Source organism: Octopus sinensis, linkage group LG10 (genome assembly GCF_006345805.1).
Source record: "Octopus sinensis linkage group LG10, ASM634580v1, whole genome shotgun sequence".
In the NCBI taxonomy this organism is placed as follows: domain Eukaryota; kingdom Metazoa; phylum Mollusca; class Cephalopoda; order Octopoda; family Octopodidae; genus Octopus; species Octopus sinensis.
Window position 1 is genome coordinate 44,198,111 of NC_043006.1, and position 26,886 is coordinate 44,224,996.

At 34.7% G+C, this 26,886-nt stretch overlaps 1 protein-coding gene across 11 annotated transcripts in view; it reads right to left on the reverse strand.

The window, feature by feature from the left end:
• The window catches only part of LOC115216522 (misshapen-like kinase 1), an 835,290-nt gene that overhangs the window by 701,102 nt on the left and 107,302 nt on the right, over window positions 1–26,886 (reverse strand). For all 11 annotated transcript variants that reach the window (XM_036506597.1, XM_029785962.2, XM_029785961.2 and 8 more), the window contains exon 3: window positions 4,042–4,098. In XM_036506597.1, the coding sequence (XP_036362490.1) occupies window positions 4,042–4,098 (57 nt within the window). The remainder of the gene's footprint in view (window positions 1–4,041; window positions 4,099–26,886) is intronic.

Here is a 26,886-nt window from a genome sequence, read left to right on the forward strand (position 1 = left end):
AGGGGGCTAGTCAATTATATCGACCCCAGTGCATAACTGGTACTTATTTCATTGACCCCCAAAAGGATGAAAGGCAAAGTCGACCGTGGCAGAAATTGAACTCAGAAAGTAACGGCAGACAAAATACCGCAAAGCATTTTGCCTGGCATGCTATAACACTTCTACCAGCTCACCACCTTAATTATTTCAAATTTTTGCTACACAGGTAGCTTGGGGAATGTGGGGATTTGTCGATTATCTCAACCCCAGTACGTAAATGGCAGAAACGTTAGCATGCTGGGCGAAATGCTTAGCGGTATTTCGTCTGCCATTTTGCCTTTCATCCTTTCGGGGTTGATTAAATAAGTACCAGTTACGCACTGGTGTCGATATAATCGACTTAATCTGTTTGTCTGTCCTTGTTTGTCCTCTCTGTGTTTAGCCCCTTGTGGGTAGTAAAGAAATAGGTACTTATTCAATTGACCCTGAAAGAATGAAAGGCAAAATTGACCTCAGCAGAATTTGAACTCAGAACATAGCAGCAGGCAACATACTACTAAGCGTTTCACCCAGTGTACTTAACGATTCTGCCAGCTCACCACCTTTTTAATAATACTAATAATAACAACAGAAACTGATAGTACTAGAAGATTAAGAACAGAAAAGAAAAAAGGTGAATACAAATATCTAATGAAAAAATTGAGAGGAAATGGTAATTTTATCTATGCATCAGCTGTGATCTGCACCTGTGCACCCAACTCAACTCCTTCAACATTCCTGTAGTATGGCAGCAGTCTGTCTGCTGCCAGACCCTAAACAAACTTTATATAACAACCAGCAACTGCAGGAACATACCACACACACACACACAGAGTTGCATCACTTTGTTTAGCGACAAGATTAAATAGATTATTATATGTTAATTATTTCCATTCTAATAATTATTTATGCTTTAAACTATGTATGAATGAATATGAGATTTTCCTTTTTATTCTTTTAAATGAATTAAGTTTAACCACAAAAAATTTTAATTATCATAAATCAATTATTGACAGTAATAATAAAGCCACAAAAATGGACACTTAATTTAAGAACATTTCATATTATTAAACGGAGTGCAAATATGTAATTCAATAAAAAAAATACTAATGACATTTTTTTCCATATAAAGTGTATGCATTTTTTTATAGAATTAAATATTTTATTTAATGGAATATATATATATATATATATATATATATATATATATATATAGGCACGGGCATGGCTGTGTGGTTAGGGAGCTTGCTTCCTAACTACATGGTTTCGGGATCAGTCCCACTGCATGGCACTTTGGGTAGGTGTCTTCTACTATAGCCTCGAGTCGACCGAAGCTTTGTGATTGAATTCGGTAGGCAGAAGTTACTGCTGTGTGCATATAGCTGCTCAGTGCCTCTCCAAAAGAACGAGAGAGGGGGAATATATACACATATATAAATACATACATATACACACACACACATACATACACACTGAATGATGACGGGAATATCAGGGACCTGCCTCCCCTGTCAGTTCATAGCGTCCATCACTTCAGTGTCTGTTCCTAAAGAGGAGATAACCACTCTGAAATGCATGCATCCAACTGTCCGGTTAGGGGGCGCTGTGAGCTGACTTAATATGTTTACACCAAAGAGATTTCCTCCATGACAATATACAGTGAATAGCTTTCTTACAGGTTTGAATATGCCTCAAACATATTTGAATTGGTAATGAGTTTATTCATATACATATATCATCATCATCATCATCTTTTAACATCTGCTTTCCATGCTGGTATGGGTTGGATGGTTTGACTGAGGACTGACAAGCCAGGAGGCAGCACCAGGCTCCAATCTGTTCTGACAATGTTTCTACAGCTTGATGCCCTTCCTAATGCCAACTCTCTGAAAGTGTAGTGGGTGACTTTTACATGCCACTGGCATCAACCACACTCGAATTGTGCTTTTTATGTGCCACTAGCACACGCACACACATACATACATATATATATATATGAATGTATGTATGTATGCATGTATATCCAAAAAGGAGTTTAAAGGGATATAAAATCCTGGCAGTTACTATGTTTCCTCTTAAATCGGTTTTGGAGGTAAAGAAAGCAAGTTTGGAATTCAGTCTCTCTCTCTCTCTCTCTCTGAAAGAAGCCCATCGTATATATGTATATATGTGTGTGTGTGTGTATATGATTGCGTGTCTCTGTTTGTCCCCCCCCCCCAACATCGCTTGACAACCGATGCTGGTGTGTTTACGTCCCTGTAACTTAGCAGTTCGGCAAAAGAGACCGATAGAATAAGTACTAGGCTTCCAAAGAATAAGTCCTGGGGTCGATTTGCTCAACTAAAGGCGGTGCTCCAGCATGGCCAGAGTCAAATGACTGAAACAAGTAAAAGAGTAAACTATTAAAAAAAATTTTGAAAATCGGCAACCTGTACACATAAACATGTGTATACATGTCCACATGCAGACATACACATGTAATAAGGTGTTACTGCAGTGTCTCAGCCATAATCAAAACTGAGTGTATAATCACATAGATTACTTAATCTATTGTAATTAAGCAAAGTTCACTTAGTTTATCAGGAACTTGTGAGAAATAGTGTTTTTTTTATCTCTAATTTATCTTACTTACTATATCACTTTACCTCTCCATCTTTATCTTACCAGTTTTAATTCTTTGCTTTCACCCTTACCATAATAACTTCTCTTTAATTATGACTTAGGCCTGAAATTTTGGGGAAGGAGGCCAGTTGATTAGATCGACCCCAGTATGCAGAAACGTTAGCACACCGGGCGAAATGCTTAGCGGTATTTCGTCTGCCGTTACGTTGTGAGTTCAAATTCCGCCGAGGTCGACTTTGCCTTTCATCCTTTCGGGGGTCGATAAATTAAGTACCAGTTACGCAATGGGGTCGATGTAATCGACTTAATACCTATGTCTGTCCTTGTTTGTCCCCTCTGTGTTTAGCCCCTTGTGGGTAATAAAGAAATAGGTACTTAATTTATCAACCCCGAAAGGATGAAAGACAAAGTCTCACCTCGGTGGAATTTGAAATTAGAACATAAAGACAGATGAAATACCACTAAGCATTTCCACCTGGTGTGCTAACATTTCTGCCAGCTCACCACCTTTAATATAACATAAGATTGACACTCCATCTGTTACAACAATGAGGGTTCCAGCTGATCTACTCAACAGAACAGCCTGCTCGTGAAATTAATGTGCATGTGGCTGAACACTCCACAGACATGTGCACCCTTAACGTAGTTCTCAGGGAGATTCAGCATGACACAGAGTGTGACAAGGCTGGCCCTTTGAAATACAGGTACCACTCATTTTTGCCAGCTGAGTGGACTGGAGCAACATGAAATAAAGTGTCTTGCTCAAGGAGACAACGTGTCACCAGGAATCGAACTCACAACCTTGTGATTGTGAGCTGAATACCTTAACCACCTAACCACACGCTTTCATACAACATAAGAAATGTAGCAGTGAATCTTCAGGTGTGGTGATGATTATATAATGATATTATAAATGAATTTGGCACAGTGGATACAAAATATCACAGCACTTTCTGGTTTTAATAAATGAAGGATATTATAAATATTAAAAAAATAGCAAAGAAAACCATACACGAGTGAGTACACATATATATACACACACACACATACATGCACACTCACACACTGATACCCATGTCAAATTCTTTAATTTAGTAACCATCTCAAAAAAGTTTACTTTTCCCATGAAAAAAAAAACGTATCAGAAATAAAACAAAATTAAATTAGAATTAAAAAAAAACAACTAAAAAAATTGATCTAAATAAAAGATACAAACAATATCCTTTTTTTCTTTTTTCTCAATAGAATTACATTTTCTCTCTTTTTTTTTTCTAGTAGTGTAAATGTGTATTTTGTTTTGTTTTGAGGGTGTCTTTTTTTGTTTTTTTGTTTTTTTTACATTTCTAGTAGCGTAGCTAAGAAGAATTTAAACAGTAATATAAATTGAACTGATTTACTTACTTCAGTCACATTCATAACTTTAATAGCAGCAAGTTGCCCAGTTTTAGTATGGCGACCCTACAAAAAAATAAAAAAGCGAAAACAACATTGAGTACACATGAGCATCATTTGGCAAATATGTGATTCAAAACAATATGATATTAAAAAACACAAAACATGACAAAAGATGTAGAGACAAAGTTATATAGATAAGAACAAAGAGCCGAGAGAACTCTTTCCACTTTAGAGAATAATTCAATTAAATAAGAGGAAACAAAAAAAAAAAAATAATTCAAAATGATAATTGTGTGTAGTAACTATGAGACAATATAACTTTATTGCTACTGTTTTGTACTAGGTTACCCAGTAACACGCTACAGTGAGGATAAGGTGGAATAATTAAGTATGTGACGCTTTATGACAATGAAAAATGGGCTATACAATAAGAAGAATTGAAATAATTGGTAAAGCACAAATGAATTGCGCATGATCAGTTGAATGTACAACATGGCCTTGAGAGAAAGGTTCAGCATAGAATTCTAATAAAAAAAAAAAAAAAAAAAAAAGAAGAAGACTGGACACTTAAAATGTGTTTGCTAGTACAACTGCACTAGTATGCTGTCAAGTGTAAACTGGTGTTAGTACATACTGAATGAAGAAAAGACACAAGCAAGAAAGCATGTACAAGCAAAGTCTAACTTCATAAAATGTTTATCTAAATTTATTTGCCTCGAGTTATGTCATACTGATGATTCCACCGATGGATGAAATAGCACTTTACATGGCTACCAACATCTAGAAACTTTGAGGTCTTTAGAATGTACTCTTTTACTAGCTTCAGTCATTTGACTGTGGCCATGCAAGGTGCCACGCAGTGGGACTGAACCCAGAACCATGTGGTTGGGAAGCAAGCTTCTTACCACACAGTCACCAACTGAAACATGCTCTCTCAAAGAATGTTATTGCAAACCTATGTAAGTGAACGTGTGAAAAACAAAATAGGAATTATGAATGAAGTATCTATAACACTAGTTATTAAACATGAAACGGATGGGGCAGGTTCGTCAGGATAAAATAGTAGTAATCAAAATGGTTCACAGATTGAAAATAGTTGAAAACAATTACTCTACGTAAAAACAGTGAAACGCAATCTCTCAAACTTTTTTCCAATATCTACCCAGCCTTCTCTCTTTCTCTCTCTCTCTCACACACACATACATACGTACGTACGTACGTACGTAGCAGCTATGCTCAAAGTTTTAATCATTTAGAGCACCAAATGAATTGAGGTGGGGTGCCAAATTACGTTAACTCCATGCAGTGTCTTCATTCAACACATTCAACATGACAAATAACTTCCTGCAAGATAACAAGACTCTAATAGTCAGACAGCATTCTATCTGAAGCAAAGTGATGTGTTTGAAAAAAAAAAAAAAAAAGAAGAAAACAAGCACAGAATTGAAGAGACAGCGAAGAGTGAACGAAAACAATGAAAGCGACCATCTGATGACAGAAGAACTGCAAGTGATGATTCTTAACATCACATTGACAGCTGATAACAATGTAGCTCAGTGGTAAGACTTCAGGCTCCAGTAAGATAGAAGCTTTAAATATTTTATTAGTCACTGACATTCTCTCTCCTCCTCCCTCGCTCTCCCTCTCTCTTATTAACCCTCTGTTAAACTTGAGAGCTGATAAAGCTGTACAATGTATTTACTACAATATTAATCTACCCTAATTTCAAATGTTCTAGTCAATGTGTTAACTCTTTCAAAAATCACAGACACTGCTCATTATATAACCGATAACTCTTCACTGAAATCATTATTTCAAGTAGAAGAGAAATTTGTGAAAAATACCAAAGAAATGTAAGCCTCATACAAGAACTGGTTGCTAACCAATTCCATTTTATTTAAAATGCTAAACAGCTAATTTTCTACAAATAGTTTAGAAAAGCAGGAAGAGGGACAATACTGTTGATTCCATGTACAAAGTGTTGGTGCTGGTGTCACATAAAAAGCACCCATTACACTCTGTAAAGTGGTTGGTTTTAGGAAGAGCATCCAGCTGTAGTAGAAGGCAAACCAAAACAGACTATGGGATCTGGTGCAGCTCTTGACCCTGTCAGCTGCTCTCAAACCATCTAGCCCATACCAGCATCGATATTAAATGATGATGATGATGATGATATTTACTTGTGTATAACTCACACTTCTAAGTTAGTGTTAAATCTTGATACAATGTTTTTTTTTCACTTCATTTTCAAACCTGATATTAACTTTGTTCCGTGTGTAAGTTGCACCACAAATGTTTTAGGTTAACCCTTTTGATACCAACCAGCCTGAGACCACCCTTAGCCCAATGATACAAACTCACTCTTCTAAAGTGATCTAAATCTGCCATCAAAATTTCATAATAATTTACGCCCCATTCTCTAACACTATAACAACAAAGTTATTTTACTAAATTCATAATTATTTTTTTAAATAAATTGAAATAAAGACTGTATTACCACAGAAATACAGTAACCTTTTGTTACCGTATAAGACAGTGTGGCTTATAAGTGAGAGAATAAGTATATAGAGGGAATCTTCTACATAGTAACTTGAATTGATAGAAATAGTATCCAACTCTCCCTCAAATCACACCCTACTGTCTTAAAAAAAGGAAAGATATATAACTACACCAGGCTTAGATGTCTGCTTTGGCATGGTTTCTACAGCTGGATGCCCTTCCTAACATATCTGGTCAATCGGGGCTGAATGAGGGACAATGTAAAAAGGAATCAGAGAATAGTTATATTGTTTAGTTTCTTTTAGCCATCACAGCTAAGGCCATCCTGCAACTGTACCTTCATATACATTTAGATCAAACTATCAGTAAGTATCTAATGCTGTTCAGATAATCAATATTATGAGTAACTGAAAAAAGATATAATAATAATAAGAGCACTTAGAGAATGCAAACCTTCACCAAGGCAACACCAACGCCCTCTCAATGATTAGCCAGAGATGATTTTTAAAATGAGAATATATGAAATAAACTTGACTGCTCTCACAAACGAGAATACTAGAAATGAACCCAACCACTCTCAAAAATTAAGTAAAAAAAAATACGGAAAAATAACCCAGAATCTTTGTCCAGTACCGGATCAATCCCAAAATCTAATAAATTCATACCAGTCACGGGGCCAAACATCTCTGAAAGTTTCATCTGAATCCATCCAGCAGTTCGTGAGATATCTTGTCCACAGACAAACAAACAAACAAACATGACTGAAAACAATACCTCCGCCTTCGCTAAGGCAGAGGTAATAATAAGTAAGCTTGACACAAAATGTATATAATAATTAGAATAAAATACCTATAATCTAAATATCAAATAGTATCAAACTGCCCTCGGTGTGTGTTTGTCTCATAAATATATCCAAGTCAGTAAGTCTGTGAGCAAAGTGATTATTAAAATCTGAAAGACCAACACAAAAATATAATAGGACTATAATAACTGTAGTAAACCAATCAAAAATGGCTTCACCAGACAGTTCTGAAGGAGACATCAGTGCATAGCTTCACTGTGTACATCTATGCAGCAAGAATGATTTCAAATGTATCTGACATGTAAATAGCTTCCAGCGTGTGTGTGTGTGTGTGTGTGTGAAGTTAATATATATATATATACCCACACACACATATATAAGGAAATTAAGTTTGCTACAATCTTATGTTTGAAATGCTTAACTCTTTTGATAACCAACTCACCAGAGACCATTTCTGGTTCTGCAAGGCAAAACTGCCAATGTTTAAAGTCTTCTTATCTGAATTAAAAGTTTCTTCCATAATCTCATATCAGTACTTTGTTTCAAACATGGCTTAATTATTTCAAAAATGTTATCCTATTCAATCACTGAAAATTCTAGTTATTCTTAAAATGAATTGAAACACACAAACAACGTATTGTCGTTAGTTATCATCAAAAATAAAGAATTATTCTAAAATACTCAATGTGAAGTTACTCTCAAAGTCTCATCTATAAATACAACCAAAGGACAGTGAAAATTCTCTCTTTCTCTCTCTCACTCACACTCACACACACACACACAATCTTTTTTTTTTCTTTTTTACTTGCTGAATCTTGAAGATAGCTTATCAGTGACTTCATACTCTTATGGGATACAGGTTGAGCTATCTGCATGTGCAACAACACCATTTCAAACATGAGGGCACTACTACAATTGTGGGCCTCACATGAACTCTGTAGACTATCCAATAATTGTTGAGGGCTGAAGAGAACGACCCATCCCTGGAATATGGTGCTAGCGATGTTAAGGAATATGCTTTCATCAGGAGAGATCCTCTGTGATAGTGGGTGAGACCCAACAAGAAGTGATTGTCAGGGATTCTAGTTGCATGCTCTAAGCCTAAAACTTCCACTGTAATAGTTGATTGGAAGAGAGATGCATATGGAGAACAAGTATCACTGCAAATGGAAGATTGTCCACAAATTCACAGAAACAGAGGAAAGATAGGACACAGCATTATATGTGAACTACTACTGACTGAACAAAAACACTGTGTTCAGAAGTAATTTGACATCAAACATCATAAAATACACTAATGCTTTATAGTAACTCTTCCCTGTCCATATTTCTGGTGAAATACACTGCTTGCCTATGTGTCTCAATATTAGTTTTGTTTAATCCCTTGCCTGCCATGAGCCTCATTTGGGGATCTGCTAAAAACAGTCTCACTGCCAGTTGTTCGTTGTATTTAAAGTGAATTGCTTATGTACATTGCATCTGCATAGGTGTGTTTAACAATATTTAGTAGTTAAAGTTTGTCATTATCAGCTCTGGCTAATTCTAGAGGACATTTTATGTCATAAATCGCAATTTTTGAAAACTACAAAAATATTGACTATTTTGAAAACTTTTTTCTTTTTCTTTTTTGCATTTCCCATCTATATCATTCATTAATATTTCATACACATTTGCATTTGATATTATAGTTTCAAAAAGACTAAAATGTTTATTACTGCAATTAAATAGAAAAGGATAAATATGCTTTTTTTCAGCAATCCCCATTTGGAATTTTTGAAAAATTTATCATAATTTCCAAAATAATTCACATATGAAGAAAATTTAAATACTATAAATTCTTTTCTACTCTAGGCACAAGGCCAGAAATTTTGGGGAAGGGGGCCAGTCAATTAGATCGACTACAGTATGTAACTGGTACTCAATTTATCGACCCCGAAAAGATAAAAGGCAAAGTCAACCTCAGCAGAATTTGAACTCAGAACGTAAAGACAGATGAAATACCACTAAGCATTTCGCCCGGCATGCTAATGTTTCTGCCAGCCTGCTGAATTTTAAATACTATATATCATTTTAACTCCTAACACACCTGGCCAAAGCCAAAAAATATGAATAAAAAAACTTGGGAGTTAATGGGTTAGCATTTAGTTGTTTTGTTTCTGTGTTTTGTTTTGTTTTTTTTATATACCTACTAGAATTGGGATAGATAGGACACAAGTATATTTGTGTCCAGTGTGTGTGTGTGTGACTATGTGAGTTCATTATATACTTGCATGTGCATACAAAGTGTCAGACCCTGCATATAAGCACATGTATGTCAATACACATATCTATGAGTATACACAAGGTTGTGTGTGTGTATGTGTGTGTGCAGTGAGAGTGTGTGTGTGTGCAGTGAGAGTGTGTATGACTATGTGAGTGCACTATATATCTGTGTGTGCATGCAGTGTCAGAACCGGCATATAACTGCATGTATGTGCATATGTATGTCTATGAGTATACACAAGGTTGTGTGTGTGTGTGTGCAGTGAGAGTGTGTGTGGTGTGTGCAGTGAGAGTGTGTGTGTGTGTGTGTGTGTGTGCAGTGAGAGAGTGTGTGTGTGTGCGTGTGTGTGTGAGTATGACTATGTGAGTGCACTGTATATCTGTGTGTGCATGCAGTGTCAGAACTGGCATATAAGTGCATATGTGTACATATGCATCTCTCTGCATGTCTATGAGTATACATAAGGTTGTGTGTGTATGCATGCATGTGTTGTGTTGTAAAAACATGAATATTCACTAAAAAGAAAAGAAAAGCAATACCGCCCAAACCTAGACGTAAAATGAGCATAGATATGTATATCCGAATATTTATAATTATCACTCAGAAGGGGACATCTCTATGTTGGATGTATTAATTTCGTTTTGGTAGTTATACTATTGTACGCAGAAAAAACATCTGAGTGATTGCCAGCTTCCCCATCTAAAATTTCAAAAGTGCTTTTTAACACACAAAACACTGTTCTCTTCCTTTTTAACTCAATTCTCAACAATCTATCGGGTGTTAATGATGCAGTAGAAATTACAGCAGAAAGCTTTCACACAGGTTCACCAAGTTTTCATTTTACAATGTTGGAATTGTAAGAGAAGGAACTGTAAAAATTGTAAATAAGAGCAGAGCTGGTGAGAGGAAGAATCGGTGGGAGATAAGAGAAGACATACTGAAAGAAGTGGGGATGAGGAGGAGGAGGAGGTCTGAGATATGAAAGAGATAGGTGAAAAATGATAACAGTGATGGGTAAAAGAGACTGAAAAAGAGTTGGGGGAGAGGTTGAATGTAGGAGAGTGATTAAAAGCAGGGAAGAGAGTGAAAGAGTGGCAGGGGTGGGGAGTAGGAGTAGGAGTAAAAGAAGAGGCCATGTGAGAGGGGTGGGGTTAGGAGTAGAGATAGTGAGAGAAGGGTTAAGAAGCAAACAAGCAAATCAGTGAAGGGAGTGATGTCTCTATCTTATATTTTAAAAGCAAACAAATGTTTTCAGAAATAAGTTTAAGAGAAATACTCTCATTAAATTTTGAGGAAAGAACTTTCATAATTCATAGAATAGAAGGAACTGTAAAACATAATTTTGATATTGCACCTAACCTTGTGGTTTGTTTGTTTAAGTTTGGTAAGCTTCAATTCTGTGTTTAGCAAAAATGAATTTACATTTTTCAATAAAATGTTTTTGAAACAAAGTTTATGCATTTAATGAGTCTCTATACAGTCGCTCAACCTGCTAGAAATAGCAACTGAATCTCCTTCAAATTACATCCTACTTATTTTGTTTTTATTTTTATTTAACTACTATTTTTTAACTGGGGTAAAACACAGAAATTGCGGGCTCACATTTTGACAATTTTTATAACAAGTGTATTTCATATACAAATACTATATTTGATGGCAATTTTTCCTTTAAAAAATGTCTCCAAAAATTCGCCCCCAGATTGTATATGCAATGTTGGGCATTTCATTAGCTTTAATGCAATAATAACTTTTGTATTCTAAATATGCACTGCTTAAATTAGGGAGCATTTAATATACCCATGCATCTTTTATGCCTTCAAATTCTTCAAAGTGGTGCCCCAGCATGGTTACAATTTAATGACTGAAACAAGTAAAAGTTATTTTTTTTGTTTGTTTGGGGTTTTTTTTTTTGGGGGGGGGCTGCATCATTAAGTCAGAATAAGAAAAGTAGCAGGAAAAATTTATTCTCAAACTGAAAACTTGGCCATAGATCTTACTCCACTAGTGGCACCCATGAAGCAGACAGGGAGTGGAGGGGTTAAATCAGACAAAGAGTCCTTTTTCATATACAAAAAGGTCTTTTTCTCCCTCTATCCCTCTCTCCAGAGAATTCAATTATCAAGGTCAATTTACGCAACAAAACTTCAAATTTTTGACACTCCAAAGATGCATTAATCACCTACAAGAACTAATACAATGTAGACACTACATAACTGCATAGCCTTCCAGAAATAACAGCCAAATTTCCCTTCAAACCACTTCTTACTGTCTTTAAAGAAAAACAAAAAGACACTGAATAAAGAACTCTAGATGGATTATATGCAAAAGAAATTACATAGGATGGTCATGTTTGGAACATACTGATCAAAATTTACTTGTGCCTGAATAACATCTACAACTAAGATACTATTTTAGTCAAGCCAACCTTTTCAGTAGCTAAGTTCTGCTATATCTCATGGTATTTATATCAGTTAACCAAACAGCATCACTTCTTTTGATTTAAAGATTTGACTAGAGGCGGTTTTCACAATATCAATTGCTTTAAATTGATGCTATCAAGTCTAGATTTGCCAGGAAGACGTATAAGAAGAGCAAACACAATAAATGTTATTTTTAAATCATGTCTTCAATGGGTTAAGATATAGTGGCCATCTGCTGGTATTTATTGATGCTGTTAATTCCGTGCTTAACAACTATGGCTTTAGATGCAAACATGGCTGTCAGGTGAAGAAATTCACTTAGCAACTACATGGTTCCAGGTTCAGTCCCTTCCTGTGGTACTTTGGAAAAGTGTCTTCTACTGCAGCTCCAGATCATCCAGTGTCTTATGAGTTAATCTGGTAGACAGAAACTATGTGGAAGCCCAGTGTGTGTGTGTGTATGTGTGTGTGTATGTGTGTGTGTGTGTGTGTGTGTGTGTGTGTGTGTGTCCCACCTACTAATTGACAAGTGTTGTTAGTTTGCTTACTTCATCCTCATAATTTAGCAGTTTGGCAAAAGAATCTGACAAAATAAGCACTGATTTTCAAAATAAGTATTGGATCAATTTGTTTGACTAAAACCTTTCAAGATGGCATCCCAGCATGGCCACAGTCAAATGACTAAAATAAGTAAAAATTGAAAAGTTGAAAAAAAAGTAAGCAGACAATTAATACTTCAGTCTATAAGAGTCACGTTTAAGTGGTATATTATTTACTCCTATACTAAAGTCATTTTTTGGAGGGTTGCCTTTAACTCTATACCATTTAAACAGGTCAAGTCCAGCCAAAATATTCTACCTGTTTTATGTTCAAACCAACCAGTTCTCTCACCCCAACCTTGCAATGTCGTTCTAAGCATATACATGCACATCATTAAAATCTCAAAGGCATAGCATAATGCCCAATTAATTCAAAACAATGCCAATAAATAAGAATTATAATACAATTTAATGTGAATTAATGTGAAGGTGTATGGCTCAGTGGTTAAAGCATCGAGCTTACAATCATGAGGTAGTGAGTTCGATTCCTGGACCAAGCTGTGTGTTGTGTTCTTGAGCAAGACACTTTATTTCATGTTGCTCCAGTTCACTCAGCTGTAGAATGTGTTGCAACATCACTGGTGCCAAGTTTTATTGGTCTTTGCCTTTCCCTTGGATAACATCGGTGGCATGGAAAGGGGTGGCTGGTATGTATGGGCGACTGTTGGTCTTCCATAAAACAACCTTGCCTGGATTTGTGCCTTGGAGGGGAACTTTCTAAGTTCAATCCCATTTTCTAGGTGCATAACTGAAGGGGGTCTTTACTTAATGTGAATGCTAAACTTCTTGTTGCATACAAAATTCCAAATACTATTGGCTAATTTGGAAATTACTACAAATGAGCTATAATATTTGGCATTTTTATTTATTTATACATTTTGTCACACAATATTCTCATTATGTACTGTTTCCTCATTTGGCATATCCGATTAGCAAGAGAAAGAGTAGTGACTACCATTATAGTCACACTGCTTACACTCACATTTTTTTCATGTTTCCCTGCTTATAGTCATGCTCCACTTAGAGCAAGAGTTCCTGAAATCTCTCTTTCTCTCTTACCTCCGCCCCCTCTCGTGAAGGTAAGGTCTTTATATCTATTTTCCTTGATAGCATTAAAGGAGCGATAGGGTTTGAAAATGTATACATTATATAAACAACATTATATAATGTATACATTCTATAAACATTATATGTATACACTATATAAACACTCTTTCTACTTACTACACATCACTCATCAATGAAGAATAGCAGGCTGAAACAAATATAACAATATACCTTGCCAAGGTACATAACAAAATGGCTAGAATTGTCTTGAATCTATCATGTCATTCAATGATGGTCAATTCTTTAACAAAACACATCCATTTGCACCAATTAGTTTAAATTACTAACTGAGGCAGGTAAGAATTACACACCCATCCTTTAGTTAAACCTTTGGAGATAAAATCTATTGATGCTTCTCAACTAAAGAAGATAGAACCATTTTTATGACATATAAAAAGAATAAGGGTGTTATTATTACAAAAAAAAATTGCGCTAAAAATTTATAAATACCAACAGCTGTGCTTTCTTTCAAACAGACATGGTGGGCTGACATTTTGGCACAAGTGTATTTCATGTTCAAGTACTATATTTGATGGCATTATAAAATGCAATCTTTTTAAAAAGTGTCTCAAAAAATCACCCCAGATTATATGCAAAGTTGGACTTCCCAAAGCTTTAATAACTAAAAACTTTGTTTTCTAAATAAGTACTGTTTAAATTAGGGAGTATCTAATAGGCCTATACATCTTTTATGCCATCAAATACAGTATATTATCATTATATCTATTGCCTACAATGCCAGTCATTTTAAGGACCATTCTTAAGTATCTTTTATCTTTAACTTGTATCAGTCATTGCACCGTGGCCATGTTGGGGCACAGCCTTGAACTGTTATTTTTAAGTCTGGCACTTATTCTTACAGTCTCTTTTGCTGAACTACTAGGTTATGAGGATGTAAACAAACCAACACTGATTATCAAGCAGTGGGGGAACAAACACACACAGAGATATATACTAATATATACACACACGTGTGTGCGTGTGTGTATGATGATGATGATGATATATATTTATTTATATGACCGAGACCTTTGGTGATTTGCATGCCAGTGTCACGTAACTGGCACCCATGCTGGTAGCACATAAAAAGCACCCATTACACTCTTGGATTGGTTGGCATTAGGAAAGGCATCCAGCCATAGAAACCCTGGCAAATCAAACTGGAACTTGGTGCAGCTTTCTGGTTTACCAGTTCCAGTCAAACCATCTAACCCATGCCAGCATGGAAAGCGGACACTAAATCATGGGGTTTCCACAGTTTCCATCAACCAAACTCGCTCAAAAGACATTGGGCAACTTGGGGTTATAGTAGAAGACACTTGCCCAACATACCACACAGTGGAACTGAACCCAAAACTGCATGATTACAAAGTGAGCTTCTTAACCACATAGCCATGCCTACACCAGAATAACATGTTATTGTGTGCGATAACAACATCCAATTCTATCCATTCCATCAGGAATGGTTAACTTTTGTGCTAATTCTAGAGGCATTATCCAAATCGTGTAAAATGTGATAAAAGAGGATTCTTTTGACTTGTGTGAATAAAAGATTTTTAAAAAACTAATATTAAAATGGTTATAACAAGAGACATAGCAATGCAATATTTATTTCCTTTCCTAGTTATATTCTGTGGTAAATTTAATCAAATACAGAATAATTCATTTGAAAAGACAATGAAGAATATGATAGAAAAAAAAATTTATTTACAACAACAAACTAGCCAAGAAGATCTCCCCACCACCCCAATCCTTCCTTTCAAAAAAAAAAAGAAAAAACTAATAGTCTTTCAATTAAAATAAGCACAAAGAAAGAAGGAAATTGCAGACGACAACCATTATCTCAAATATTGAATTGGAAGAATTAGAACAATGAATATATAAGAACCGTGCACAAAATTACTGCAACCCAGGTCATATTATTATTATTATTATTATTGTTGTTGTTGTTATCTTAATATTTATTTATTTTTTAGAATTAACTCGACATTGGTTCTGAATTCCAATTTTCAATTAGACAATAAATAGCAGCGTAAGAGAAGTAAATATCAATGTAAAAGATAGTTAAATAAACAAAAATAATGAAATTTAAAAAAAAAAATTAAATTAAATTACAAAAAAAAAAAATATCCGTTATTGTTTATCACAAAGAGAAACAGAGTGAATAAGAAACCATCCAGAAGGTATTACATAATGTACAATAGTAACAGTACTTCAACTAAAATATTGGTTATGAATAATAAATAATCATGAAACTAAACTGTATTATCAAGGAAATGAAGACATATGCCTATATTTGGCCATGTTTTGTTGTTGCTTTTAAATAGTTTCCTTGAATAATTCATAGCGTTGTTAATCTACAATGGTGATACAATGAACATAAATAGTTCTCTTCACTGGTTCCAATAAGGAGAAAATTGCTTTTGACTGTTGAGTATCATGAGACATCTGTACTTAGACTTAGAAGTATTGGTTCGAGTAAGCAGCATCTCAGTAATTAATACAGCATATGTTGCAGCTAATTTTGTAAGCAGCATTCTGGTAGAGAATACTGGTTTTCTTTTTCAGTAAGAATCATATATAAAATTCAAAGAGATATTTTCATATTTGATGCGTAAGTTCCAAACGATATTTCTAAAACACACCTCATTAACCTACGTAGTAGCACAGTGCAACATACTGATGAACCAGTCAGAGTATTCAATACAGGCTGAATACAAATTGCTGATTTGCTTATTCCAATTGTATGTGAAGCTTACACTTGTTATACAGAAAATAGGGAGCCTTTGTCTGATACAGTAAAGTGCAAACAATGCTTGCAGAGCAAAGAAAACAAATTCAATAATCGTGTATGTGGCATGTGTGAGGTGCGAGGAGGGGCATGCATGAGCGTGTGCGTGACGTGTGGTTGTGTGCATGTACATGTGAGTGTGTGTATCTGTCTGTCTGCTTGTGTCTTTCAGGTTTCATTTCCTCTCACTTGTCATATATAATGAATCTCGTTGAACAATTACTATAAAATATGTTACAGAATCAATCAGTGAGCAACAGTCATACTAAAAATATTTCATAAATAAAAGTTCAGAACATAAAATAAAATAAAATAAAAATTACATATTACAGTATAAACTGCTCTCGTTATTATCTCATTAGTTTCATTACTAGACCAAATTTGTTGTCTATGACTTCATCCCATCTACTGCAACCAACACCCTCTTTGATCTTAACATTACCATTATTTACGATATGAACTTCAATTCACATCTACTGTATAGTATCATTCTACCAAAGTGTTGACTCTTGTAAACATCACTTGAGTTTTCTTTTCTCTCTTTTTTTTTTTTGCTGTTTCTTTTTTTTTTGTTGCCATCATCAAAAGACTTTCATTTTTGCTTATTTTGAATAAAAACTATACAGTAATTGTGCCAACTTAATTCATTCACATCACATTATACCACATAACTTCATGATTACCAAAAGAAGTTCAAAGAACAAAGAATAACTAAACAAATTGACAACTACAAATAAAAAAAAAAAGAAGGAAAAAGAAAACTAAAAGAGATCTCGTTTCATTAAAAATAGTATCAAAAGAAAATATTATTAAGGAACATTTCTGGATATACAAAGAGCGAGGAAAGAATATCTGAAGAGCATTTAAGTTTAATGAGGCGAAGACCATTTACTGAGCTTTGACATAGACACCTACTAAAATAGGTGACTTATGTCAATTCACACTTTTCCACTTAGAAAGGGAATTTTTTTTAAATGGTGTTTTTAGACAAAAAGAAATGTGAAATAATTTTGAGATGTAGTTACTTAAGTGCATGTATAAAATATTTTGGAAAAAAATGTTCAAATAACAACCTATTTTAGAACTTTCACTTCATGTGGAAGAGTAAAAAGCTTACACTGATAAAATGAAAAACAAAAATCAGGTTCAAAGTATGTTTGCAAATTTTTCATTCGTTATAGGTGTTCCATTTTAGGTTTTTTTGTTGTTGTTGTTTTTTTTTTATGCATTTGAATATTCTGCTGAACTTTGTCAGGTTAAAAAGAATTGACACTAAAATCTACCTTTAAGATTTTCCATTACCTCAGGAAAATACCTAAGCGTTTCTCAGTGTTTCCTTTTCATAACATTGTGCAACCTTTAATATTCGGAAGAAAGTTTGTAAAAGAATTTTTACATCTCAACTTATTAAGGTTATCATTTGGATGTGCTAAAGCAGCACTTCTTAAACTATGGGTCACGAAGTGAAATGCTGGGGGTCATGAAAATTGAATTCAAACACTTGAATTTCAGTTTATATGTTATTTCACAAACACATATTTAATACCTGGGATCATAAAAAATCTCATGATGAAAAATGGGGTCATGAATGAAAAAAGTTTAAGAAGTGCTGGGCTAAAGCAACAGGCAAATTAACCTAAACCTATACTGTTGTTTTTTTTTTCTTTCCTCGCTTCAGAACAAAAAGGATGTACCTTTGCCTTCAAACTATTTTAACAGATGTACAATAATTTCCAAAATTTTAAGTTTCCACTTGTCAAGTTATCATGTTTCCTCTTTTATGTTTCTATAAAAATAAAACTCAAAATTTAATTTCAACCTCAAAACTACACATGTAAACATTTAGCTAAAATGTTGAACTAGAAACTGGAAGGTCTGAATCTTGTCATCAACATCTCTATCTTCTTTCCACAAGGTAGCCTTACATCTCCTCAATAGCAAGACACCTGGGCTTGTCTTTCCATTACACTTTAGCATAGAACATCACTGCCTCCTCCCCTTCTCAAATAGTCCCTGCCCATTTAGTCAAAGAAGCTTTTTTCCCCTTTTTCCTTTTGCCCCTTTTTTCTTTTCTCCCTTTTTCCTTTTTCCTGTTCTTTTCTTATCTTGCAAGTTACTTGGTAACCTCATTAATGCTAGTTGTACGAAAAAAAAAGCATCCAGTACACTATATAAAGTGGGTGGCATTTGAAAGGGTATCCAGTCATAGAAACCATGCCAAAACTGTCAAACCATCCAACCTATGCCAGCATGGAAAACAGACATTAAATGATGATGATATTACACTGCCATATTTGGATTGTCAAGACTAAAAGGGGGTTTCTACTCAAATTTTTTCAGAATCCTTACACCAACACAAACATGGAATTCATAGAAATGTACAATCCCAACAAGTTGGTCTAGAAGCCTATTTATCTGCATCAGAAATCTCTCCCTCTCTCTCTCTCTCAAGAATAAAAGCCACTAGTGTTCAGAGCATAAAAGTATAAAATTATTGATAACATGTTGTAGTCATGAGTCACATTTTGTTTTTGTGGGGGGGGGGCACTAATAAGGGAGAACACTTTAGTCAAAAGACAGTTGTTTGATAAAAAAAAAAAAAAAAAAAAACAATGCACTGGAAAGAACAAAATAAAACAAACAATCCAAGGGGCTGGCATTATTTAATAAGTAAAAACAACCCCATTAAATAAAACTACAAACTTAACGTATTCGATAATTCTTTCACAAGCAAATTACAACCATTTCCTAAGTTAAGTGAAAACAGACAGCAGGACAATAATTTTGGGGCTAATCAATCACAAACGTGTTGCGCACGTGTTTTCATTTTCTTGGCATTGGTTCGGCTGCAAGGTATATAAAGTACTTTGTCCAAGAGAATGTAATGCCTGCAGCAACACATGACTTTCATGACCCGTGAAACAAAAACAGGATAATCGTTTAGTCATTATGCATGCAACTGTAAATGTGAAAACGACAAACAGAGTGGGAAGGAAGCGACAGTAGACGATTAACATTTACTTAATTCAGGGCTTTATGTCTCTAAGCTAAAATACTGCTAGAGTCAACATTGCTTTCCATCCACTCTAGTTGACAAAATAGCTGCAGTAAAGTAAAATAAAAAAATATTCATATAAATTGCTTTTTTACTTCATTTTTTTTTTTGCAGTTTTCCCTTTTTTGTTTGTTTTTTGTTGGGGTTTTTTCAGGGGTTTTTTGGCTTTTGGGGGTTTTTTGTTTTGTTTTTTGTTGTTGCATTTGTTTTGTTTTCTTTTTCTATTTTTTTGCTATCCTCCCCCATTCTTTGGATTTAAACTTTAAAAATATCCCATTTTACAAGATTGCTAAAACCGATTTACTTCTTAATAATTTGTAAATAAATTTTTCCTTGAATTTTCAAAAATAAAGAGACAAACCATTAGAATGTGCAGGTGATGACTCACATACCTGGAGTTTTTCACAGTAATTTCTGGAATGCACAAATGAACAGCTAAATCTAGTCAAAACAGACTAACAGAACATCACCTGCAAACTAACAGAGACAACTTTCATGTCTCCAAGCTGCACCCATTATGCAATCTGCTAATAATGTGACACAGCATGTAGTACATAATAAAATTAATGAGATTCAGTTTGACTTAGTTCCAAGAACAAGATATATATTTTATACTTCTTGTGATAGGCTGTGGTGACAAACCACAATTTATTATGCAGTAGTCACATTTTCTAAGTTGTTGTTGCTGCTACTGCTGGTGATGATGTCTGTGGGAAACTAAGTCAGATCCATTCATGTAGATCTATGTATGAAGTTGGTTGACTAGTTATGGTTAATGTGACTATGCTAAGGGAATGTTCACCAAAACTTTAGATCTACAAAACGTGTTGTCCCGAAGTACTTCACTGGATGATTTCACTGTTATGTTGAGCAGATCAGTACTTGTTACATTTTGTGTTTTTTTATCATTAGTAGTGACGGTCTTGAAATATAATCAAAATTCTTCATTGTAACATGTTGATTGCCTATGAAAAGGTATTAGGCAGGATGAGGATCAGTGATTCTCAAACGTTTTAATATCCAGACTAGACCCAAAACCTGGATCTTTTTAGTGGATTATCTAAAAAAAAGTAAAAAACAAATCAATTTATGTAGAATTATTATATTTATAAAGGGAAGATCACCAAGGGCCACCGGAAGGATGCTTGAGGGTCGCATGGCCCCTGAGAGCCATAGTTGAAACCACTGATCAAGAGGAATACATTTAAAGGAGTAAAACTACTCCAGAATAAGATGCTAAACTGTCGGGATTGGTTGACATTACAAACGATCCACTTTGTTGATGAGTTGCAATTTTGAAATAAAAAATTCTGAAAGCATCAATATTCATAATCTCAGTATTGCAATCTCAAAGACTCTCTATGTTTAAGGTAAAAAAAAATGAAAACGAGTAATGATGAAACATTTGTGGGCCATTAAATTCATTGGTTAAATGAGAAATATCCTTCTCCACTATAAAGTCTTAATATGGAATTCTACTGGCTAATCCTTTCAGAAGACAACATTTGGAGTTTATTTGGATCTTTTCAATCTGACCAGCTTATGTTCATCTCAAAAAGAAATTAACAGACCAATCCATTTTGCATAATTCAAGTCTGCTAATTTTATACCAAAATAATCAGACATCTTTGATCAAAACATCATATGAAGTTTTTAGCATTTTAACTGGTCATATTTGGCCCAAATATTCAACTAGTTTTATGTTAAAACTAGTCATTCTAAAATAAGTAATCATTTGCCAGCCTCGCCTCGCCCCCGTGCCGGTGGCACGTAAAAAGCACCCACTACACTCACGGAGTGGTTGGCATTAGGAAGGGCATCCAGCCGTAGAAACATTGCCAGATCAGACTGGGCCTGGTGCAGCCTTCTGGCTTCCCAGACCCCAGTTGAACCGTCCAACCCATGCTAGCATGGAAAGCGGACGCTAAACGATGATGATGATGATGATATCACCGAAATCTTGAAGCTATGAGATAATGTATGATTAATTCAAAATAACATGAATAAACAAACATTAGATTTGAAAGTAACTTGAATACTAAAGGGTTAAGGGTTTTGTTTTTGTTTTTTTGTTTTGCTTGTTTTTTTTTATATTGTAACAATGTTGGTTAACTGATGCAGGATCTACGACAGACAACAAACTGATTGCTCTAAAATAAAAAGTGTTATGTCTGAAATTATAACTTTCAGATTTAATCTCTTTCTCAAAAAGAATTTGTTTTACATAAACTTAGCATATGAATGGGAAGAAGAAATGGAATTTTTTTACGGCTGTGCTATCATGAGCACATCATTTATGTAAGTGAAAAAACTTCTAACAGGAATCTGAAATGGATTGTTGGCAGTTTGCCAAACATTTATCACCACAACATAACTGCCACCATACTTTTCTAAAAAATTTAATTAATTCAAAGAATTCATTAATTTCTCAAAAATAATTCCTTGCACAATTAATTATCAACTAGTTTTATGAGACTAAAATATATAAAACTGTATTAATGTGCTTAACCTTTAAAGAGAAAGACTCATAAATTTTGCTAAATTAGCTTTCAAATGCAAATTAATCCCAATTATTTCAGGAATGGTACTATTAAGAATAGTGTTAAGTTTTTGTATTTCTTTTACCACATTTTCTCCAATTATCTAATATACCTGAATGTAATAACATTAAAACCAGCCAAAAAAGCTGGCATAATTAGATGACTGAGAAAGGTTGGTTGAAGGCTCATGGTTTAGTATGGTTGGTTGGGCATTCAACCGGTTTGGCAACAATACATTTTGACACTGGAGGCATATGCACACGCACACACACACACATAGAAATGTACACAAGCAGATAGTGAGAAAATAAGGGAAGGAGGAAAAGAGAGAGACATTGAGACATTAGACATACATAAAAACAGCTAGATGCTCATGCCTATAGAGAGAGAGAGAGAGATCTGATGTCAAATAATGAGCATTGAATCAGCAATACCAAATAATAAGTTGTACCAAAACAGCTGTGCCAAGACATCTCATAGCCAAATACTGGAGCAGTCAAACAATCTCACAAGTCCAACCAGTAGTCCACCTTGTTGTGAAGTTATAACAGTCAATGACAGTATGCAAATCTTGGTCAACTGTCTCTTGGATACTCTTTTGATTCCAAAAGAAGGACCTTCTGTTTTTATTTTCAACAATTTTGTTTCAGGGTTTGAGGCCACAGTAGTGTAAGAGATTACAAAGAAAGAAACAAAGGATCCAACAAAGTCAAAAGATGTCGATTGACAGAGAGCTTTTTATACCAACCCAGCTGTAACCAGCTCTGGCTCTGTAGTACAAATGTCTTGTTTTCAAAAGTTCTGAATTAAAATCTTCCACCAAACCTTACTCACAATTTATGTTCCTAACACTAGCTTAATGATAACTAAGTTATTTTACTAAGTTCTTTGTTATATTCAAAATGAAGTGAAAGAAACACAGGGCATCTCAACAGAAATATGGTAACAAAAGGGTTAAAATATATAATAGAGAAACAATTCTTAACCCTTTCAATACCAAGCCGCCTAAAACCACCTCCGGCTCTGTAGCACAAATGTCTTGTTTTCAAAGGTTTTGAATTTTGAATTAAAATCTTCCACCAAACCTTACTCACAATTTATGTTCCTAATACTAGCTTAATGATATTTTACTAAATTCTTTGATATATTTAAAATGAAGTCAAAGAAATACAGAGCATCTCAACAGAAATATAGTAATAAAAAGGTTAAAAGGACTGAATATTATAGATCAGAAGAGAACAAGACAATGGTAGCGAGTTCCTGATAACAGCAGGAAAGAAGCTATTAGAATGAAAGGACTTTTAACCAACAGGAAGCTCAACAGAGAAACAATGTGCCTGAGAAGAGAAGTGGATGACTCTTTTAACGGTCTTGAGAGAGGGTACTAGGCTGGAAAGTTCATCAGAGCAATGACCATGGAAATACTTCTAGAAAAGACAAATTGAAGAAACATTCTGAGAATGAGCCTGTAACTCCAACCTAGATTTTGAAAAAAGAAGAAGACCCACCATGTTAACAACTCAATTCTGGATATAATTGAGAAAATGAAGACACTCAGAGGAGGCACCAACTCAAAAATGATAGATGTATTCAAAGCCAGGTCAAATGGTGGCCTTACAGAGGTACAAGAATACACTCAGGCTTCAGAAATTTACAAGCACATGAGAGAGATCCAACATTCTTGGCAGCTGACCTAGTTGTTAAGTTGAAAGATGGTAGGTAAAGCCTAACCATCTGAAGTTGTGTTTGCATATCTTTTTCAACACAAAACACTCCTTAGTTCTTTTACTAGTTTACTCACATTTTGTTTTTCCTATTTTACTCTAATGTCTAGAACTTCATGGAGGTTTTTTTCACCAAAACAATATCCATTTTCCCTTCCTGGCTGCATTCAAAGATATACAACCATACAGAAAATTGAGATTATTTAATTATATCATGCTCAATTGGTGAGGAGCTGTTGACACTTTCCCAAAGCATGTAAAAGTTCTGATTATATTAATATATTTTAAATTGCATTAATACAACTCCCAAAATGTAACTGATACAAGGTAATGCCAAACCTGCATCAGAGTGCCAAGCTTGTTACAATGTGCCAAGCCTGTTACTTACGTTAAGCCCGCTGGTGTGTAGTTTCAAGTACACTGTAATGACACATCTACTGAATGGCTTGCTAAAGTAGACCAAACTACAACAAGCAACGTTGATCTTATTCCAAGTTCTCAATAACTTAGAATGAGTATGTGTCTGATAAGCCCCAATTGTAATGAACCGGGATACCAAATACATATAAATTCTAACCTACTAAATTAACCAACTGGGAATAAGGTGTGAAGCTTAAAACTTTGAACATATCCTCATATGTTACAATTCATAATATTCTATTACTAACACTTGGTTACTGTTTTAGTTAGTCAATCTCAACAATACATATTCACATAATACAAAGAATCAAAACTGAGAAATGCTTAAACCTTCCTTAAGCATTCCCCTTGCCACAACTACCAAACTTTTGAATCATAAACAAAATAGGTCAACAAGGGAGGTTTTACAAAGTCACTCAACCTGCTAGATATAGCAGTCAAATCACTTGTAAATCACAGTCTACCATGTAAAATACAGAATACACTAGAAAATGAAGTCCTTTATATACAAAATGTGATGGTTACATCAGGGATGTTTTTTTATCATAGGTCTGCTTGATCAGGGCTAACATGAGCCTAAATAACAACAACAAAATACTATTACATCAAAGTATATAGTAAAATAAACATGTAACATATCCAGTTAACCCCACTGTGCCCTGACCGCCCAAACAGTGGTGTGGTGAAGTGTGTACAATACAATCTCATATCAAACTGAAGATATGACATCAGTCTCAAACACAGCTGATAGAAAGTATTAAGCACTTGACTTTTTTTTCAGTAAAAGATTTATAGACAGAGAGAGAGACATTGTAATACTCATGTCTTACTACATGGTACTAGTAATAATGTCAGAGAAAGTCATTTCAACTAGGAGTTGAATCTGTTGCAAACTCATCAGAAACGTGAGAAATTATACCGTTCATTCTTAGATATATTTCCTTCAGTGAATGGCACTGATGATCCCTAGCTGAAGGACTTCAGATCCAATACTAGTAAATTAATCCAGTAGGAGGGGCCTCACATCAGTGATGAGGTCAGTGCATATTAAAGCCATTGAAGAATAGTAGGTGGAGAAGAAGGATGGAGAATTAATTCACAAAGTATTGAAGGCTAGTTTGTAAACAATGGATTACTTAATTCGGTTTAAATATCTTACCTAATAAAGTGAAATTGAAAATAAACATTATCCTTTATTCTTTTATGTTAAATAAATAAAACCTGTATATCTTGAAATAATAATTGTGTAAATGTATGAAGAAATCAACATTACATGCTCAAAAGTTCATAGAGTATATGAGACTTCAAAAGTGCCAAGAATTGATTTAATAGCTTGTATATTTTTAGTATACCAATATCAAGTTCAGGCTTACCAAAGTAGTTGTCTGTTTTGTTTTTATTTTATTTTTTCTGGGTTTTTTTTTTTTAAGGTGGAAGAGAAGTATGGTAATATGTACAATGAGCTCCTAAGATGAGACCACAAGAAAACCCAGTTTACTGCCAAAGTTAACATCATTCATTTACTCTATCAAAACACTCGTGATAAAATATGTCAGTACTGTAAATACAAAATGCAAATAAATTTTCAAAAAAATAACAGCGAAGCTTTATACACAAATTTGCCTGTGTAAATCTTGAATGAGAATATAGTTTTCTCACAAAACAATTTGCAGCTCATTAATCGTGAAAAATGGACTCTTTGTATTTACAGGGAACATGGGGACCAGGGAATGGGTATCTCCTGAAGTTAAATAAAGCTTTATTCAAAAATATAGCCTAAACTACTGCTTGAATAAATAGAAATCATAGTACACTTCAAATCAGCAGGAGTGAAATGAAACTAGAATTATAGATATTTAACAGTCTTTTCTTTCAGTCATTTCCCAAAATCACTAATATTAGTGGTCAAAATGAAAGTTCTCCAAAGGATCTCTAGCATATCATTACTTGACAAGATGCATAGCTCAGAGGTTAGGAAGTTTTCCCAGGTTGATCCACTTCTTCTCCACATTGAGAGGTCACAGCTCCAGTACTATTAACATGTGATTAGAATGCTGCAAGACATATTCATTAAGCCAAGCCAATTAACAGGATACCTAGAGGTAGACCAAGAATGATATGGTTGGATAATATTCATAGTCTCAGATAATCACACTTGGGAATCCAGTTATAAAGTGTAATAACAGTTACTTCTGAGTGGACCCTATAGAGGAGATGCCTAAAGGTTCTAGCTCCACAGCACTCCCAGGAACAATGGATGGAGAAGATAGGTGGATGGACCAGTCTTTTACATTGAAGCAAAATATTTGTGGCATCAGCAACAGAGCAGAAGCTAATAATATCTGGCACACCCGTGCCAGTGGTACATAAAAAGCAACATCCAAACATGGTCATTGCTAGAGCCGCCTGATTGGCTCCCATGCCAGTGACATGTAAAAGGCACCCACTACACTCTTGGAGTGTTTGACATTAAGGAGGGCATCCAGCTTTAGAAACCTTGCCAGATCAGATTGGAGCCTAGTGCAGCCTACTGGCTTGCCAGTCCTCGGTCAGATTGTCCAATCCATGCCAGCATGGAAAACGAATTTTAAACAATGATGATGATGATGATGATAATGATTACATGACAGT